This window comes from Muntiacus reevesi, chromosome 1 (genome assembly GCF_963930625.1).
Source record: "Muntiacus reevesi chromosome 1, mMunRee1.1, whole genome shotgun sequence".
In the NCBI taxonomy this organism is placed as follows: Eukaryota; Metazoa; Chordata; class Mammalia; order Artiodactyla; family Cervidae; genus Muntiacus; species Muntiacus reevesi.
The window spans coordinates 266208221-266227090 of record NC_089249.1 but is presented as its reverse complement, the minus strand read 5'-3'; the positions used below and the strand labels follow the sequence as shown (position 1 = coordinate 266227090).

The window sequence follows — 18870 nt, the reverse complement described above, 5'->3', positions numbered from 1 at the left end:
CCGCTTTGGGGGCTTCCCAGGTGCTGCTAGTGGCAAAGAACCTGCCTGCCAATGAGGGAGACGTAAGAGATGTGGGTTCAATCCCTGGGCTGGGAAGATCCCCTGGAGGAGGGCATGGCAACCCACTCTAGTATTCTTGCCTGGAGAATCCCATGGACAGAGGAGCCTATGTCCATAGAGTCTGTGGTCCATAGGGTCACATAGTTGGTTATGACTGAAATGACATAGCATGCACACTGCTTTTATTGCCCTTTTAAAAATCATGTTGTAATTGTCAGTTCTTGTCTGTCTCCTCAGTAATTTCTTCAATTATCCACTCTTCAAGTATTAACTAAGTACCCTCTGTGTCAGACCATCTTCTACATAATTTGAATAGTGAACAAAACAAAATCCCTGCTTTCATAGTGCTCACAGTCTATTATGGGAAATGGGGGAAAAATGTACTTTATAGAAAGTGTCAGGTAGTGATCAGTGCTTTGAAAAAAAAAAAAAAAGCAGGAAACATGGGTGCTAGTATAGAAAGACTGGATAAAGAAGTTCTCCAGTATCTTGTAATATTTGAACACAAACCTGACACAGAGAAGGAAAAAGCCATGCTGAGAACTAGGAAAGGATATATAGAGGAAAGTGTACAAGCAGAGGATCTGTAAGTGTGAAGGGCCTCTTTGAAGACTCATTCACCTTTTCCTGTCCTATTACTAACCAGAGCCTGGCAAAAGTCCAATAAAAATTGGGAGAATTATTGCTGAGCTCATAGCCAGGTAAGGATATCCCTCCAATTCACCTCCCTTTGACTAGAGGAAAAAGAAAATCATAGAGAGGTCTGTACGTCCCTGCTGAGATCGTGCTAACCAACAGTGGTCTTTTAAGGCCAGCTCAAATTGCTACTCCTAAACAGTTCCTTCCATGCATATTGTCATAGAACCTAGTTTTTAACTTCCTCTGGGGAAACATCTCATTTGCTTTATATTGCCAACATTTGTGTGCAAATATTATCTTCCTTCAAATTCCTTGAGAACCCAGATTGTGATCTTTAAAAAAAAAATTTCTGTATTTTTACACATCACTTAGTTTGCAGAACTGAATGTCTGGATAAATTCTAACTAGGTTAAGCAAATATTCAGAAAGGCTACATCCTCACCCAAGACTTAACTGTAGGGGAGGAGAATACACCTCTCCCTCTATGAAGGCTTATTAGAGGCTGCCACAGTAAGTGTTTTCATAATTATCTTTCATAAGGCTGTCTCATGAGTCTTCATAATTTTTCCTGGCTGAGCAGGGAGGTTTACAAGTTCTCAAAGGAATTTCTGAAGCCTAAATGGGTGTTTCAACAGCGGGAAGATGAGGGATGGGGACAGGAGGAACCTGGTGTTATTAGTGGGGGTGATCTCTGCGGCTGGTGGGGCCACACCCATGTCTTTATCCACTTCTCCTGTCTTCTCAAGGTGCGGCTGCTTCCACCTCTCTTTAGTTTAGTCTATCTCTACCAACTTTCTCTGGTCTCTTCCAAGAGCGGACAAACTCAACAAAAACAAGGGAAGGCAGGGTAACGAATATATAATTCTTTTAGAAGAGAAGAAAAACCTTATCAACAACATCCCTCCCTGAGACACAGGATAAAGTGCTAACAGTTAAGAAAACGTACTGAATATCCTTCCTTAGCTGCAAGCCTGCGGCACTGACTCGCGTTTGAGCCCATCATACCGTCGGCATTGAAACTGACCATCAGTAAGAGCATCAATTCCCTTCTAACTCGCCGCAAACAGTCCTAAGAAGTATAGACTAGGTAAACTGTGGAAACTACGATTTTTTAAAAGTGTGAAGGGATTAGGAGAAGGGGAGTTAAAAGCTATCTTCCAACAACCCTCAACCCAGAGGGTTGACTTCCTCCCACCTTCTCCACGTGCCCCTTTAACTACCCCCCCACTCACACCCCCAACTCCTCCCACGCCCTCGACTGCCTCCTCAGTTACCTGTTCGCTAAGTCTCCAGGCTCGGGGAAAGCGTACAGCCGTAAGTGCCGGCCGGCAACCAAGGGGTGCAGACCGAAGGTTCCGGCGCTCCAGGGCCGGTTCCACCTCAGGAGAAGGCGCGCTCCTCCCTCCACGCGGCCTCTGAGCTGCGTTCGGATCCCAACCAGTTATCCCCGCCCACTCCCGAGCTAGGCCCCGCCCTCCGGGCCCAGAGCTTTTTTAGCCCTCGGCAGGCGCCGTAGTCGGCCAGCCCCGCCCCCGGCGCCCCCGCCCCCCGGGGCCCCCCTGCCCACGCCCGAGCCTTGGCCCGACTCTTTCCGCGCCGGCTGGAAATGCGCGTCGGGGCGCGCGGTGGGCGGGCGGCCTGGCTTTTTCCCACCCCCACCGTCGCTCTAAGGCCTCTGCGGTCCGACCCCCTTGAGGTTAGGAAGCGTGTCACTTTCTGGATCTCCCGACTACTGCACTGGCCCGTGCGTTAACGTTCCTGGTGTTGCAGCCAGTCACGGCTGCGACTATTCCGGCGCCCCGGCGCGGGGAGAGCGGCGTCTGTTCTCCGCGGACCCGGCGTGAGGGTGCGGGCGGACGCTCTAGAGGCAGCGCCTCTCCCCGAGTCCTTCCTCCTCGCCTAGCGCGCGCGCACACACACACACACCGCAGCCGCATCCCCCGCCCGCCCCCTCCCGGCTCTGCGCCTCGTCCCCGGCTGCGGGCAGACGGCTCCACACCGCCGCAGCCCGCCCGCGGGAAGGCACATACACGCGCGCGCGCCTACAAACTCCCGCTCGGCTTGGGCCGCCATACCCCGCGCAGCATGTCGGCGCTCGAGTGGTACGCCCACAAGTCCCTGGGCGACGGCATCTTCTGGATTCAGGAACGCTTCTACGAGTCTGGCAACCGCGCCAACATCTGGCTGGTGCGGGGCTCCGAGCAGGACGTGGTGATAGACACCGGCCTGGGGCTGCGCAGCCTCCCCGAGTACCTGTACTCCTCCGGCCTCCTGCGGGACCGCGCGGCCAGAGACGACGCGGCTTGCCGGCCGCTGCTAGCCGTGGCTACCCACGTGCATTTCGACCACTCGGGCGGCCTCTATCAGTTCGACCGGGTGGCGGTGCACCACGCCGAGGCCGAGGCGCTGGCCCGCGGGGACAACTTCGAGACCGTGACCTGGCTGTCCGACAGCGAGGTGGTGCGGGCGCCGAGCCCCGGCTGGAGGGCCAGGCAGTTCCGAGTGCAGGCGGTGCAGCCCACCCTCGTCCTGCAGGACGGTAATGCGCACCCCCACCCCGCCTTCTCGGGCGCTCGCTCTCTCATTTAAGGGAAGGGATTGGGGAAGAGACGGTTCCGAGGGATGCTTGTTGCAGACCTGCTCGGCTGTGAGGTTGAGGGGGTGGAGTGGGGGGTTGGTTTGTTTTGTCACACCGCATAAACACTTGTTTCAGTTTCTTCCTCCCCCCCCCCCCCCCCGGGGCCAAATAGCCCACTCACTCCACCATCGAGTCGCTGGAAGGCCATCGCAACCTTTCCTACCGGAGGCCAGCTCTGACACCGGGTACCGATGCCGCGTACTCGACTGAAAGCCAGCCCCACCCCCTAGTCAGTTCCTCTTGAAGGCCCACGGCGTGCAGTACCACCACCAGAGACTTGTCCCTAGGGTTCCCATTCTTCCCCCCTCAGACATGTCCGTCATTTGCAGGCACTTTTCTAGCGAAAAGACTTCTAAGGAATGACGCTTCGTGGGGAGAATGCGTGCCGTTGGCTCAGAGCTTTTTGAGAACTGCTGACTCCATCGGCTCGGAATGGACAGTACCCACCTGTAGGCTTAGAAAGCCATTAGGGAGCGGTGATTCTAATCTGCTCACGCATCTTTAGCTTCCAGATAGGTTTCTGCTCCTGATGCTGCCTCACAAGAGAAAAAGCTTGATAGTGAACATAGGAAGTAGAATGTGCCTGAGTCTTAACGTTATGACAGCTCTCTGTTCTGGCTGAAAGCCAGGCCTGAGATAGACTAATAAGGAGGCTGTACCCATAATGGTGAAGTATGTGGACTAATGCATAGGTAACCTTGGGCCTCTTTGGCTCTGCGAAAAACAGAATGGGATTCAGAAAGAAATTAATGGAATGAAATAGTGTAGGGTTCTAACCCTTCCAACCCCCCACACAGGCACTTAAACGATTGAGCCAGTTGGTCACAGCAGTGATATTTGTGTATTAATTTCTTTGTTCTTTTTAGAATGCTACTGTTGATACCATTTTATCCTCCCAACACGTTTGAAGTGAGGCTCCTTAAATGGCTTCAATTAAATGGCTTGCCTAGGGGCCACAGAGCAAGATAGAGACAAAAGCTAGGATTCCAACCCAGGCACAATAGATCAAAGCTTGTAGATCACACATTAATCCTACCCCCAAAATTTGTTTTTATGGTAATTCTGAATAGGATATGAAACCCCCTTGCTTTTCTATCTTGAAACTCTTATTTGCCAATTTAATTTATTGAACTGTTCTGAGACAAAAAAAAATCCAGTTGCTACAGTACAATAAGGCTCACTTTATGACCGACCGGTATAACAAATAATGAAGTACTTTATGAAAATGAGTTTCTCTTACAGATGAGGTCTTGATCACTTGGCGGATAAAAAACTAACAAGTTTCTGTACCTTACACACCACTTTAAAAAACCTATTCATTAAAATTTTAAATCTGAAGATTAAAAAAAGTGGTTTAGATGGGAGCCTTATATTACCTGACACTTTGAGGTGAAAGAAAACTAAATTTAAGTTTACACTAAATGTGCTTTTAATTACTATATTTCTTGATGAAATTAATGCTTTTAGAAGTAGGATTTCCTTGTAATTTATGGGTATTCAGACTAATTTAACTCAGACCCCCCCCCAACCAAAAAAGAAAAGTTTTTCATCAGTATTTAAAATATGTTTAAGTTGTTTAAAAGAATAAATGACTTTTGATTTATTTACTTTGGATCCTCTGTCAGGAAATCAATGATGAAAGAGTGCTAAGAAATATTTTTTTATAGATGAAGAGTCCACACAGGCATGAATATTGTGCCTGAAATCACATCGCCTGTTAGGGAAAGCGCCTGGACTAGAAATCAGATTTCTTAAATTCCAGTCAGTACTAGAATTATAGGCTTTTGGAGTTGCAGGGGACCTGCAACCTACCTATGTGGTGCTTTAAGCCTTTGAAAGTGTGAAAAGAGAGCTTAATATTTACTAAACACTTGGAAGGTGATACTACTGTGTTAAAAGTTGTTTTTCATTAGGAGCTGGATGTCTCACCCTCTCAAGTAGAATCCAATATCCTCTTTTCTCAGGATTGTTAATTTCCTGTCTCTTCTGAATGGTGTGGCTTGCTAACAATATTATCATAATCCAGGTGCCTGGAAGGAGATATAAAATATTTACATAAAAATTCATATACAAAAAAAAATGATATACAGTTACACACACATGTGAACAGCACATACCTAACAGCATAGCTTTCATTGTTTCAGTTAGAAAGTAAGGAGGCTGAATTCCTTAGCTTACTACATTTCATTTAGTGTATTGGTGACCACCTGTCATGGAGAAGCATAAGTCTGTACCCTGTATCACTAACCCAGCAACTGACTTGTGTATGAGGGATGAGGAGGACAAGGTGAGGTCATCATCCACTGCATCATTTTTGATGAAAAAAGCTACTCACCCTACTAATAGTGAAACTATCTTCCTATAAGAAGACGGCAATAAACCCTAGATACAGCACGTTCTTCTTGAATGGACACACATCATTCTGTCTATTTTTCACAACAGGCAGGCATTTTGGTTCCTGTTATACATGTTTAAACGATTTTCCCAGAGTCATCAAGATATTACAACAGTTGTCTTAGGTAAATTTAGATCATTTGGGGAAATTAAAAACAAAAAATAGATTCCAGAAAGGCAGCAGGTTGAACGAACACTTTTAATTTGACTCCTTCCCAAAATGTCACTAAGATTGCAGCAAATGGACCGTGGTTTGTCTGTTTTATGTATAAATCCACATTGATGGAGGTTCTGTTTTGCATTGTTGTTGTTGTTTAGTTGCAAATTCATGTCCAACTCTTTGCGACCCCATGGACTGTAGCCCGCCAGGCTCCTGTGTCTATGGAACTTCCCAGGCAGGAATACTGGAGCAGGTTGCCATTTCCTTCTCCAGAGGATCTTGCCAATCCTTCTGATGACTGAGTTAGCAGTTTTATCATATGCCAGCAATAGAAAATTGAGAGCCAGTCCACTTTGTTCTGCAGGAGATTAACAGGCTCAAGAATTAGCAGTAGCCAGTACCTTAGCAGGGGCAAAAGGAAGAAACTAAAATAAGTAGAATTGATGGAAAGCCACTTAAGAAGCTGTTAGAACTCTGGAATTCTTCTCCCTAAGTGAATGCTCCTTTCCCCAGAGTTAGTTGGTTCTCTGGGGAGAATGAAGCAAAAGGGTTTCTTGATTGAGGGATGCTAAATACTAATGAGCTCAAGGGTTCAGGTGGAAAATAGGAGGGATAAGTGTATGTGAATGTATAGAAAAATATAGAAAAATAATAGATAATATATATGTTCTTTACTAGTTTCCCAGAAGAAAGAGAGCCAGGACTTTAGCCTCCATACATACCTCCAGGTAGGAAATTGGAAGAATCTTATCTGGAAATCCGTCCAGCCCTGGGGTAAAGATTAAGATACTGATTCCTAGGTAATTCTTGGCTTGAACTTTCTACAATGAAGTCTGCCTCACCAGGTGCCATGCCTTGCTTCAAACAGCTTTTTCACTATCCTCCAATTCTTAAACAGGCAATCAAGCATTATGAAAAAAATCTGAGAAAATCTTCTCACATGAAGTAAAATACTAAAAACATAAAGCGACTTGAGAAGAGAGGACAATCATTAATATCATTAGGGGATAACAGAAGCTATTGCGTTCAAGATATCTAAGAGACAATAGGATGCCATAAAACTAAGCAACAGGCAGAACCATATTCACACTCCTAAAAGAAGCCTTGGAATTTAAAATGTCAGAAATTATTTAGTGGAAGGTCTGTAAGATGAAGTTGAAAACGTACAAAAGGAGCAGATAGGCAAAATGAAAAACTAGGAGAAACCCAGTAAAGAACTAGTGTGAAAAATCTGATATTGGAATATTAAGAGCACAGATAGAGCAAATAGAGAAAGTAGAGAAAAAGAATAGTAGAGAAAATACAAGAAGATATCCCATGATTAAGGGACGAACATTTCCAGATTGAAAGAGCCCATAGATGAAAACATGTTCAACCCACGGCACATTATTAGAAAATTTCAGAATGCTGGGATCAAAGAAGAGTCTACAGACTTCCAAATTTAAACACAAAAGTTCATCTATACCAATCATAATGGCTTTAGAGCTAGAAAAGAAGAGCTGTGACTTATTTGAATAAAACCAATTTCCAACTTAGAATTCTGACATCCATTTCAATATCAGTCAAGCGTTCAAAAAATTATTTCCCACATGCTGTTGCTTAGGAAGCTACTAAAATATGTCTTAGAGTCCCTGGTGGCTCAGGAAGTAAAGAGTCTGCCTGCAATGCAAGAGACCCGAGTTCAGTGCCTGAGTCGGGGAGATCCCCTGGAGAAGGAAATGGCAACCCACACCAGTATTATTGCCTGGAAAGTCCCATGGACGCAGGAAGCTGGGGCCTACAGTCCATGGAGTTGCAAAGAGTTGGACACGACTGAGAAGCTTCACTTTTTAAGATGTATCTTTATCCTATTTACACCAAGAGGAAGACATGGAATACAGAATATAGGAGATCTGTTTCAAAACAAAGTTGACAGGAAGCATCAGGATGATGGCAAAGGATGACATGACAACAGTAGAACCTCAGGCATAGAGGATTCCAGATCTAAGCACCTGAATCATTCTTTTGGGGGGTGGGAAGATGAGAAATGTATACATACGTGATTTTGGTAGGTAGAGAGGAATAAAAAGAGCTACTAAAAAATCCTCGTTTCATAGTGGAAGCCAATGAATAACATCTAAAATGCCAAGAAATAATAATACATGAATGAAATCAGTAGAGTATGAGGTATAAACATTATTTACAGATGATTATACCTAGTAGTCATCTGTAAATAATACTTTGGCTCCAATACTTTGATCACCTGATGGGAAGAGCCGACTCACTGGAAAAGACCCTGATCCTGGGAAAGATTGAAGGCAGGAGGAGAAGGGGACGAGAGAGGACGAGATGGTTGGATGCATCACCAACTCAATAAACATGAATTTGAGCAAACACCAGGAGAAAGTGAAGGATAGGGAAGCCTGGCATGCTGCAGTCCATGGGGTCGCAAAGAGTTGGACACAACTGAGAGATTGAACAAAAAACAGCGTATCTAGTAGAGGCAGCTACCAGAGGAAGTTTCTAAAATTGTTAAAAGTGGTTGCCTACTGGGAGCAGGATTGGAGATAGAGCCAGAATGGGGCAAAGAATGTTTTCTTATATAAGCCCTCCAAAATGTTTTATTTGAAATATGTAATTTAGTTCTTTAATTAAAAGTGAAATAAAAATTAAAAATGGGGAATGCCAAGATGGGAAAGGATATTTAAGAAGCCAAGAAAAGTCTAGTGTGGTTGGAATGTGGTGACAACTGGGTTAGGGTGAAGGCTTGGAAGGATAGTATGTGATATATGTATATATATATATATATATATAATGTAAATTTATATGTGATATTTATACACTTCATAGACAGTGTTGGTTGTTGTAAGAGAGGTCTTGATGAAATTATATGTATTAGCATTATAAGCATAGGGGAGGTATTTATAAAGCCATATGGTAATGGCAGACCTAATATTAATAATATTCAATCTCTGTGGCCTTATCAATTGTTTACAGCTGGTGTCCATTTTGATAGGTGGGTGCTTATATCTTATCTACTGCTAAGTATTTTGAATATCACCTGGCCTTGAATATCAAAAACCATAAGACTCTATCCCTCCATTGGTAATTCTCTACAGCTTCATTTTGAGCATCAAACTTCCCTCATTCTTCTTCTTTCTGTACATCTATTAAACAGTCTGTCTGCAACAGTTCTATTATTAAATCAACTTAGCTATAATATCCTTTACCTTACTTATCAATCATACCGGAAATGACAGTGGTTTGTGATCCCCAGAAGCACCTTAAATCTGAAACAATTATCCTGTGAAGGAGTCTGGCCCCTTATGACTGGAATGTGGGGCAATTTGAGCACCTAATTCTATCTTACTGTATCATTAATTCCTGGGATTTGAGACAAGACCAGAGCAACCCCTGTTCCCACCCAGGCTTCACCGACCTGTGCCTCACTGACTGCCATTATAGTTCTGTTTTTCTGAAAACTTTCCACAAAACATAATCACGTGCCATCTTTTGTGTCTTCTTTCATTTGGCATGCTGTTTTTGGAGATTCATCCATGTTGTTTTATCTAATAATAATTCCTTTCTGTTGCTGAGAAACTACTCATTTATCAATATAACACATTTTAGATGTTCACCTGTTGAAGGAAATTTGAACTTTCTAGTTTGGAATTGTTATGACTAATGCAGCATGAAAGTTTACATGTAATTTTTTATGTTGATGCTTGCTTTTATTTCCTAGGTAGATAGCCAGAAATGAATTTCTGGGTTGTATGGTAAATGTGGCATACAGTGCACACCCACGTGGTAAATGTATGTTAAATGTTTAAGAAGGTGCCAGACTGTTTTCCAAAGTGCTATGCCATTTTACATTCCCAAGTGCAGTGTATAAGTTGCAGTTTCTCCACATCTCTGTCAGCACTTGCTTTTGTCAGTCCTTTTGATTTTAGGCATCCTAGTGAGTATGTAGTGGTATTTCATTGAGGTTTTAATTTGCATTTCCCTAATGACTGATTATGTTGAGCATCTTTTCAGGCTCTTATTTGCTATTCAGGTATCTTCTTTGTCAAAAGATCTTATCAAAATCTTTTTTTTAATTGAAATTTTGTTTTCTTCTAATTGAGCTCTATGAGTTCTTTATGTATTCTTAATTCAAGTCCTTTATCAGATACACATTTTGCAAGTGTTTACTCCCAGTGTATGTCCTGCCTTTTCATTTTCTTAATAGTATCCTCTTCTATTTTTCTTTTTTTTTTAAGTAAGCAAAATTTTTTCCTGTATTTTTCTGGTTGCACCAGGCCTTCATTGCTGTGCACAAGCTTTCTCTGCTGGTGATGAGCAGGGGCTACTCTTATGGTAGCACCCACTCTGCACCCACGCTTTGTGGTGCAGAGGCTTCTCACTGTGGCGACTTGTTGTGGCGCACAGGCCTGTGTAGACAAGCAGGCTTCTGCAGTTGCAGTGTGTGGCTCTGGGCTGCATGGCCTTCCATAGTTGTGCCACACGGCCCAGTTGTTGTGGCTAGCGGGCCCTGAAGTACTTGTGCTGCATGGGCTTAGTTGCTCTGCAAACCGTGGCATCTTCCCAGACCAGGAATTGAATTACTCAGATGGTCGACAATCCACCTGCAATACAGGAGACCCAGGTTCAATCCCTGGGTTGAGAAGATTCCCTGGGGAAGGGAAAGGCCACCCACTCCAGTATTCTTGCCTGGAGAATCCCATGGACAGAGGAGGCTGGCAGGCTACAGTCCATGGATTCACAAAAAGCTGGACAAGACTGAGCTACTAACACTTCTCTCCCCTGCCTTGTCAGGCAGATTCTTATCCATTGCACAACCAGGGAAGTCCTTAATGGTATCTTTAAGCACAAAAGTTTTTAACTTGGATGAAGTCCAGTTAGTCATTTTTCCTTACGTTTTATACTTTTTGTGTTATTCTGAGAGCTCTATGACTAGCCCAAAATCACAAAGATTTTCTACTTTAAGAAGCTCTCACATTTAGGATTATGATCCATTTTGAGTTTATTTTTTTTTTTTACTGTTGTGAAAGGTTCAATTCAGTTCAGTTGCTCAGCATGTCCGACTCTGCGACACCATGGACTGCAGCACGCCAGGCTTCCCTGTCCATCACCAACTCCCAGAGCTTACTGAAACTCATGTCCATTGAGTCGGTGATGCCATCCAACCATCTCATCCTCTGTCATCCCCTTCTCCCGCCTTCAATCTTTCCTAGCATCAGGGTCTTTTCCAGTGAGTCAGTTCTTTGCATCAGGTGGCGAAAGTATTGGAGTTTCAGCTTCAACATCAGTCCTTCCAATGAATATTCAGGACTAATTTCCTTCAGGATTGACTGGTTTGATCTCCTTGCAGTCCAAGGAACTCTCAAGAATCTTCTCCAACACCATGTACAAAAGCATCAATTCTTCGACGCTCAGCTTTCTTTATAGTCCAACTCTCACGTTCATACATGACCACTGGAAAAACCATAGCTTTGACTAAACAGACCTTTGTTGGCAAAGTAATGTCTCTGCTTTTTAATGTGCTGTCTAGGTTGGTCATAGCTTTTCTTCCAAGGAGCAAGCGTCTTTTGTTTTCATGGCTGCAGTCACCATCTACAGTGATTTTGGAGCCCAAGTAAATAAAAGTCTCTCACTGTTTCTATTGTTTCCCCATCTATTTGCCATGAAATGATGGGACCAGATGCCATGATCTTAGTTTTTTGAATGTTGAGTTTTTTTTGTGTGTGTGTGTGTGTGTGTGTCATAAAGTTTATTAACATATAAATGAGATAGAGAAAGCTTCTGACATAGGCATCAGAAGGGGGCAAAAGAGTACCCATGAATGTTGAGTTTTAAGCCAGGTTTTTCACTCTCTCTTTCATTTTCATCAGGAGGCTCTTTAGTTCTTCGCTTTCTGCCAAAAGGGTGGTATCATCTGCGCATCTAGGTTATTTATATTTCTCCCTGAACTCTTCATTCCAGCTTGTGCTTCATCCAACCCGGCCTTCTGCACGATGTGCTCTGCATGTGAGTTAAATAAGCAGGGTGACAATATACAGCCTTGACGTATTCCTCTCCCAACTTGGAACCAGTCTGTCGTTTCATGCCCAGTTCTAACTGTTGCTTCCTGACCTGCATACAGGTTTCCCAGGAGGCAGGTCAGGTGGTCTGGTATTCCCATCTCTCGAAGAATTTTCCAGTTTGTTGTGATCTGCACAGTCAAAGGGTTTGACATAGTCAATAAAGCAGGAGTAGATGTTTTTCTGGAACTCTCTTGCTTTTTCAGTGATCCAATAAGTGTTGGCAATTTGACCTCTGGTTTCTCTGGCTTTTCTAACTCCAGCTTGAACATCTGGAAGTTCACAGTTCACATACTGTTGAAGCCTGGCTTGGAGAATATTGAGCATTATTTTGCTAGTGTGTGAGATGAGTGCAATTGTGTGGTAGTTTGAACATTCTTTGGCCTTGCCTTTCTTTGGAATTGGAATGAAAACTGATCTTTTCCAGTCCTGTGGCCACTGCTGAGTTTTCCAAATTTGCTGGCATTTTGAGTGCAGCAGTTTCACAGCATCATCTTTTAGGATTTGAAATAGCTCGGCTAGAATTCCATCACCTCCACTAGCTTTGTTCATAGTGATGCTTCCTAAGGCCCACTTGACTTTGCATTCCAGGATGTCTGGCTCCAGGTGAGTGATCACACCATCATGGTTATCTGGGTCATGAAGATCTTCTTTGTATAGTTCTTCTCTGAATGTAGCTGTCTAATACATGTAGCTATTTAATACAAATTTAAATTAGTTAAGATTGATTAAAATTAAAAATTTAGTTTCTTCGTTACACTAACTTTATTTCTCATGCCATTAGCCACGTATAGCTAGTGGCTACCATATTGCCTAGTGTTGATACAGAACATTTGTATTATCTCAGAAAGTACATATTAGACAGTGCAGCTATAGGAAAAACTGAATTTAATTACCATCTTAACAGTTTTGAGTCTTCCAATCAATGGATATGACATATTTCTCCTTTTGCTCACATTCTCTTTAATTTTTCTTTAAAGTGTTTCTGTAGTTTTCAGTGTACAGATATAACAAAACTTCTCTTTCGTGTACAATTGAAAGGAATGTGTACTTAGCTCTTTTGACATGAATTATTTTATATATGTCAGCTAGGTCAAGTTGGCTGATGGTGTTGTTCAAGTCTTCTGTATCCATACTGATTTTCTATTTGCTTATATTATGAATTATTCAAACTACTCAAATATCTAAGCTCAATTGTTAAGCTGTTCATTCTTAATTCTTTTTTATTTTATGAATTTTTAATCTCTATTTTAAGTACATATACATTTATATATACATTTAGAATTTTTTTTCATTAGGTATTGACCTAATTTTGTCCTCATAAAATGTACCTCTTTTCTCTAGTAATATTCTTTATATAAAAAGCCATTTTGTCTGACAATATAACCACTCTAGTTCTTGTCATTCATATTTATAAGGTATGACTTATCATCCTATTTTTGGCTTTGATTTTATAGTTCCTCTCTTGTAGACTGACTACGTATCTTGCTTTTTAAATCTAGTCTGACAATCTTTGCCTTTGATTAGAGTGTTTATCCCTTTCATATTTAATATAATTGCTGACACAGTTGTTTTTAGGTCTGCCATTTTGGTCATTTGTTTTCTTTGTCTCTTGTTTATGCCTTTATTTTTCTTCCGTTGTCTTTTATATTTAATGATTCCTGATTATTGTGCCATTTTAATTTCACTAGTAATTTTAGCTATATTTCTTTGATTTTTTTCTGTATATGTATATGCTTGCACTAGAGATAACAATATGAATCTTTTAATTTATTATGATTTACCTAAGTTTGTACTGATTTAAATCCAGTGAAAGAGCAATTTTGTATTCATATAGCTCAGTTTCGTCCCCACTGTCAAATAACTGGAGAAGTTTGAGATTTTACCCTATTTGTAGGTTAGTAAATTGGGCTGCGACGGTTTAGTGGATTCTGACAGAAGACTTGACGTTCCAGGGTCCGAGACCAAGAACAGTTTGTTAACGCAATAGCAGTAGCCAGAGCATCACCATTTGTACTGATTCCTCAGACCTTAATTTCTGCAGAGTGATAAAACAAAGGGGAAAAATACCACACCCTTCACCAGAGCATCATTCATGAATTGTGTCACCAGGATATTAGTATAATGGATATTCTGAAAATGAATTTTTTGGTCAAATAAATTTGTGAAACTATACAGCCATATCTCACTTGTGTATATCCATAATGTACATTAACGTATTAAATGTACATCAGCAAATCTTGCAGAAAAGAAAGCTGCTTATTTTTCATTGAAGGAAGAGTTTTCCAAATTATTTGACCACTGAATCTTTTCTTGAATGTATTATCACAGCCAGCAGAAATTGTGTTCCACTGTCTACTTTGGCAAACACTGGTCTGATAAACAACAGAAATGAAATGTAGGCAACTTATTTTAAATCATCTTTTATTACTAGACTGCTTTTACAATAAAAGTAAAATAAATATCATCTTCCCAACACCTTTGAAACTGTTGTGTTCTGCTGTTCTTTAAGTGATTGAAGTCAAATATATAACATGTTTATCTGTAAATTCTGTTTTCATTTTTAGGGGACGTGATCAACCTTGGTGACAGACAGCTCACTGTTATGCACATGCCTGGTCATTCTAGGGGCAGTATTTGCTTGCATGACAAAGACCGAAAGATTCTCTTCAGTGGAGACGTCGTGTACGATGGATCACTGATTGACTGGCTCCCATATAGCAGGATAAGTGACTATGTTGGCACCTGTGAACGTCTGATAGAATTAGTGGACAGAGGTCTGGTAGAGAAAGTACTTCCTGGGCACTTCAACACCTTTGGTGCTGAAAGGCTTTTTCGATTGGCTTCTAACTATATTTCAAAAGCTGGGATATGCCATAAAGTCTCTACTTTTGCCATGCGATCTCTTGCAAGTTTAGCCCTACGTGTAACAAATTCTAGGACCTCACCCTAGTATCTACTTTGATTAATTCTATAAGTTATTCCAGTTCATTTTGTGTTGTTTAAACAGTGAGCATTTTAAGAAGTACTTTTATAGTACTGTTATATATTAGAGAAAAAAAAGATTGAGAATGAATAAGCCAAAAAAGGAACTTCTTAGTGTTTTTTCTTCTTTTTTCCAAATAAGAAACCACTTAAATGAGCTTATAATTTGCCAAAGTTGTAATTTGCCATTGTCCTGTATCATTTGCCCTAGAAATGATATAGAGGTATATGGGGAAGCAAGGAGGCATTTTGCAGTAATAGAATTATCTCTGTGTCTCATTTCTTTTATTTCCTAGATGATCTAGGAAAAAAGAGCATAAGAGAATTTACATTTAAGCTCCAGACTTGATATTTTTAGTATATTATTTGAAAATAAAGGTTATTGGGTTTAAGATAAAAACTCATAACAAATAAACTAACATTTAGAATGACAGCTAAAACAATCCATTGTTATGGTACAGAATTTTTATGCTTCATTTTGTTTGTTCTTAATGTAATTATAGTGTACATTATGTGTTGTGTAATTTTACTTACAAAAAGTACAATGAATTTTACTTTGTTGAAAAGCTTTAAATATTAATTGCAGAGTGCTTTAGTAAAAGAGCTACAATATATTGTTGTTTGTTATTATGTAAGTGTAATATTTTCAATTGTAGAAACGAAATTCAAATGTTTGTAATCTAACTACAAATTGTCAGATTTTTCAAAAGGACACTGTCAGGCAAATTTGAAAATATACACATTAAGAATAATTTTAAAATTATATCCTATTTTAATAGTAGCAGCTATTATAAACAAAATTTTCCTTGTTAAATAGCAGCTTCAGTATATGTATCTTATTTTATAGTACCAGACAACATCCTAAAATAAACCATTCTTTTTCTTAACAAAGCATACATATGTACCACAGAAGGCTTTTCAGATTAATTGCAAAATGTGTGTAAGATACTGACTTAGAATGAATTGCCTTTTTTATCCTGATTCACAACACCTATTCCTGTTCAGTATTCTTTGTCTTGAATGAAAAGAACTTTCCATTTATAAAATTAAAGGAAAGATTATCCCACTATTTAGTAAGATGTTTTGGTTTGGTGCTTTTAGTAATTTATTAAAAAGCCTTTTGGAATATTTCATAAAGGTTTTTTTAAACATTTTTTTCACTGCCTTTTTATTATTGACATATCTAAAACCAAACTCAGATAGCTTTGGAAATCAGAAATTTTAGTATTAGGAAGGTCCAGCAATTTTGATTTCTGAAAAATTATGAAACTTTTCCTACCCTACACCCCACTCAGGTTCTTAGTCTTTTAGTCATTCAACACACACGCACGTACACACCCCAATACATACACACAGTCACATACATACATGCATTCGTTGTGCTAAACACTGTGGAAGCTTACAAAGTCAGAGACTGTATCCTAGCTGGAAGTAGAAGACAAAACATGAGTAGAAGTATATGCAGTTGAAGTTTACACAAATTACACATGAGTGTCAGGGACGTAAATGGAGGAGTGTGAAGTTTGGTTAGGGAAAGTTTCCTGGAGGAGAAGTTTTTGAGTCAGGTTTGGAAAGATGATTTATTAGCTGGTGAGGATAGAAAATAAGAATAGGGTTGTTTCTGCATCTTTTGGAGCTAAGAATAGGGATGGAAGTGTTGCTGTCCAGAGTAGGCTATTCCCTTGTGATGATTTAGTTTTCAGGAGCCTTAGATCTTCTAAGCACCAAACATTTAGCATGAAAAAGTGATTATGTGTGTAAGAATCATCCGTAAGACAGACAGGCTTATGGCCTATATGGCCACATACCACCAAATGATCTGTTACTTAAAATCAGTAAGGAGGCCATGGTTGTTGAAATGAAGAATATCATGGGAATTTCTCTGTGATAGTCATTCAAGGCAGTAGGTCTGTTTTAATAGTACAACATCAAGACTACAGATTTGGTTCAGGGCAACTACAAACTATCACTTAATGAGCCTTAAATATAGCCATTATTTTTATATCAATAGCACAAAAGAAAACCAAAAGTCCTTAATCATTAACCATTTTATCATATTTTAGGACTTTTTTTTTTTTTTTTACATCAGGGTATAGTAGGCACTAAGTTTTATGGGAAATATTTAAACCTGATGAAGGCTTTCCTTATTTCTTGAAAGTGCAATTTTTCAAAATACACTGATTTTATTTTTAAATTTCCCATTTTTTTTTCTAGATTTTTCAAATTGTACCAGAACATAAGACTGTGATATTTTGCTTTTGCTTCAACGTGAGTAAATTAGGGAAACGAGGTATCATTCATTTAGTGCCCGTGCTATGCATTTTAAAATAGGCATTATTTAATTTAATCCTGGCCCCAGTGCCAAGACGTAATTGACCAGCCTAACAGCACAACTTGGAAACAAAGCTGGTGACTGAACACAGGTCTCTCTGCCTCCCAAACTGTGCTCCTTCTCTCATACCTGCACAATAACGCAAAATTGGCAAAGTGTATTTTTACTTTTCAAAATGCCACATGTGCCAAGAATAAATCAAGTGATGTTAAAGCTTAATAGCATATTTTAAAAAAGCTTTAAAAATATGTATTTTCACCCTGACAGTGACCCTTGTTGTAATTTATGGTTTGGAGAAATAATAGTATGTAAGTATAATTCAAAGTTGTCAAAATATAAGACATTTAGAAATAATTTTTATTATTTATTTTGTTAATAACTTAATTTTTGGAAATTCAGTTTCCTTATTTGGTGTTTCCTTTTAACTGAGAAGTCTAGAGCAAACAAAACCTTGTGTGTCATCCTGATGTAGCTGAATAAATGATTGTGTGTAGTTGTTCTTATATGGATAGTAACATGAATGTGATATGCACAAATTGTTCTCATAATTTTCAGATAACTGTAACTAAACATTTGTGTGATAACTATTAAAGTGAACATTTTATTTCAATCTGCGGTTGGCATTTTTTATAAATGTTAGCAAATTTCTATTTAATGTCTTGCAAGGTTATTTTCTGTATGAAGCACAATTTTGAAAAACTTGAAATAAAGAAGATGTCAAATCCCTGGGAAAGAATATTAGAACGTAGAAACTGAATAATACCTATATAAACCTTGTTGTTCTTTAGTCACCCAGTCGTGTCTGACTCTTTGTGACCCATGGACTGCAGCACCCCAGGCCTCCCTGCCCTTCACCATCTCCCAAAGTTTGCCCAGGTTCATGTTCATTGCATCCACGATGCCATCCAGCCATCTTATCCTCTGGTGCCTTCTTCTCCTTTTACCCTCAGTCTTTCCCAGCTGCCTTGTCATGATGAAGGGGCTTGTGTAACTCGATGAAGCTGTGAGCCATGCCGTGAAGGGCCACCCTAGACGGATGGGTCATAGCAGAGAGTTCTGACAAAACGTGACCAACTGGAGGAGGAAATGGCAGACCACTCCAGTATACTTGCTGTGAGAACCTCATGAACTGTATAAAAGGTGAAAAAGATATGACACCAAAAGATGAGTCCTCCAGGTCTGAAGGTGTCCAACATGCTACTGAGGAATAGCAAAGGAGAATTACCAATTCAATTCAGTTCAGTTCAGTTGCTCAGGCGTGTCTGACTCTTTGTGACCCCATGAACCGCAGCATGCCAGGCCTCCCTGTCAGCCCGAGAAGAAATGAAGCAGCTGGGTCAAAGCAGATAGAAGCCTTACTAGTTCATAAATATGACCTTTCAAATAAATGGATAAAAGATGGACTATTAAATATATATTTCAGTTGATGTGGGGAAAAAAAATCAATGTCATCATAAAAATGTTAATCATAGAGATAAATTCATCATCATAAGAATAAATTCCAAATGGATTTAACATCTAAAGCAGAATCATATGTGTATTGAAAGAAAATTTTAATTAGAAGCCATTAGAATAGGGAAGATCTTCTCTATATAGAAACACA

General features: G+C 40.3%; 2 protein-coding genes across 6 annotated transcripts in view; one reads left to right on the top strand and one right to left on the bottom strand.

Moving 5' to 3' along the window:
* POLR3G (RNA polymerase III subunit G) overlaps positions 1-2102 on the bottom strand; it is a 47253-nt gene extending 45151 nt beyond the window's left edge. For all 5 annotated transcript variants that reach the window (XM_065938215.1, XM_065938806.1, XM_065939622.1 and 2 more), the window contains exon 1: positions 1974-2102. The gene's annotated coding sequence lies outside the window, so the exon portion shown is untranslated. The remainder of the gene's footprint in view (positions 1-1973) is intronic.
* A 219-nt stretch (positions 2103-2321) lies between these two features.
* MBLAC2 (metallo-beta-lactamase domain containing 2) lies at positions 2322-17877 on the top strand. The gene is made up of 2 exons (XM_065937047.1): positions 2322-3238; positions 14518-17877. The coding sequence occupies exons 1-2, from the start codon at positions 2785-2787 to the stop codon at positions 14901-14903; spliced, it is 840 nt and encodes a 279-aa protein (XP_065793119.1). The 5' UTR covers positions 2322-2784; the 3' UTR covers positions 14904-17877.
* The last annotated feature ends 993 nt before the right edge of the window (positions 17878-18870 follow it).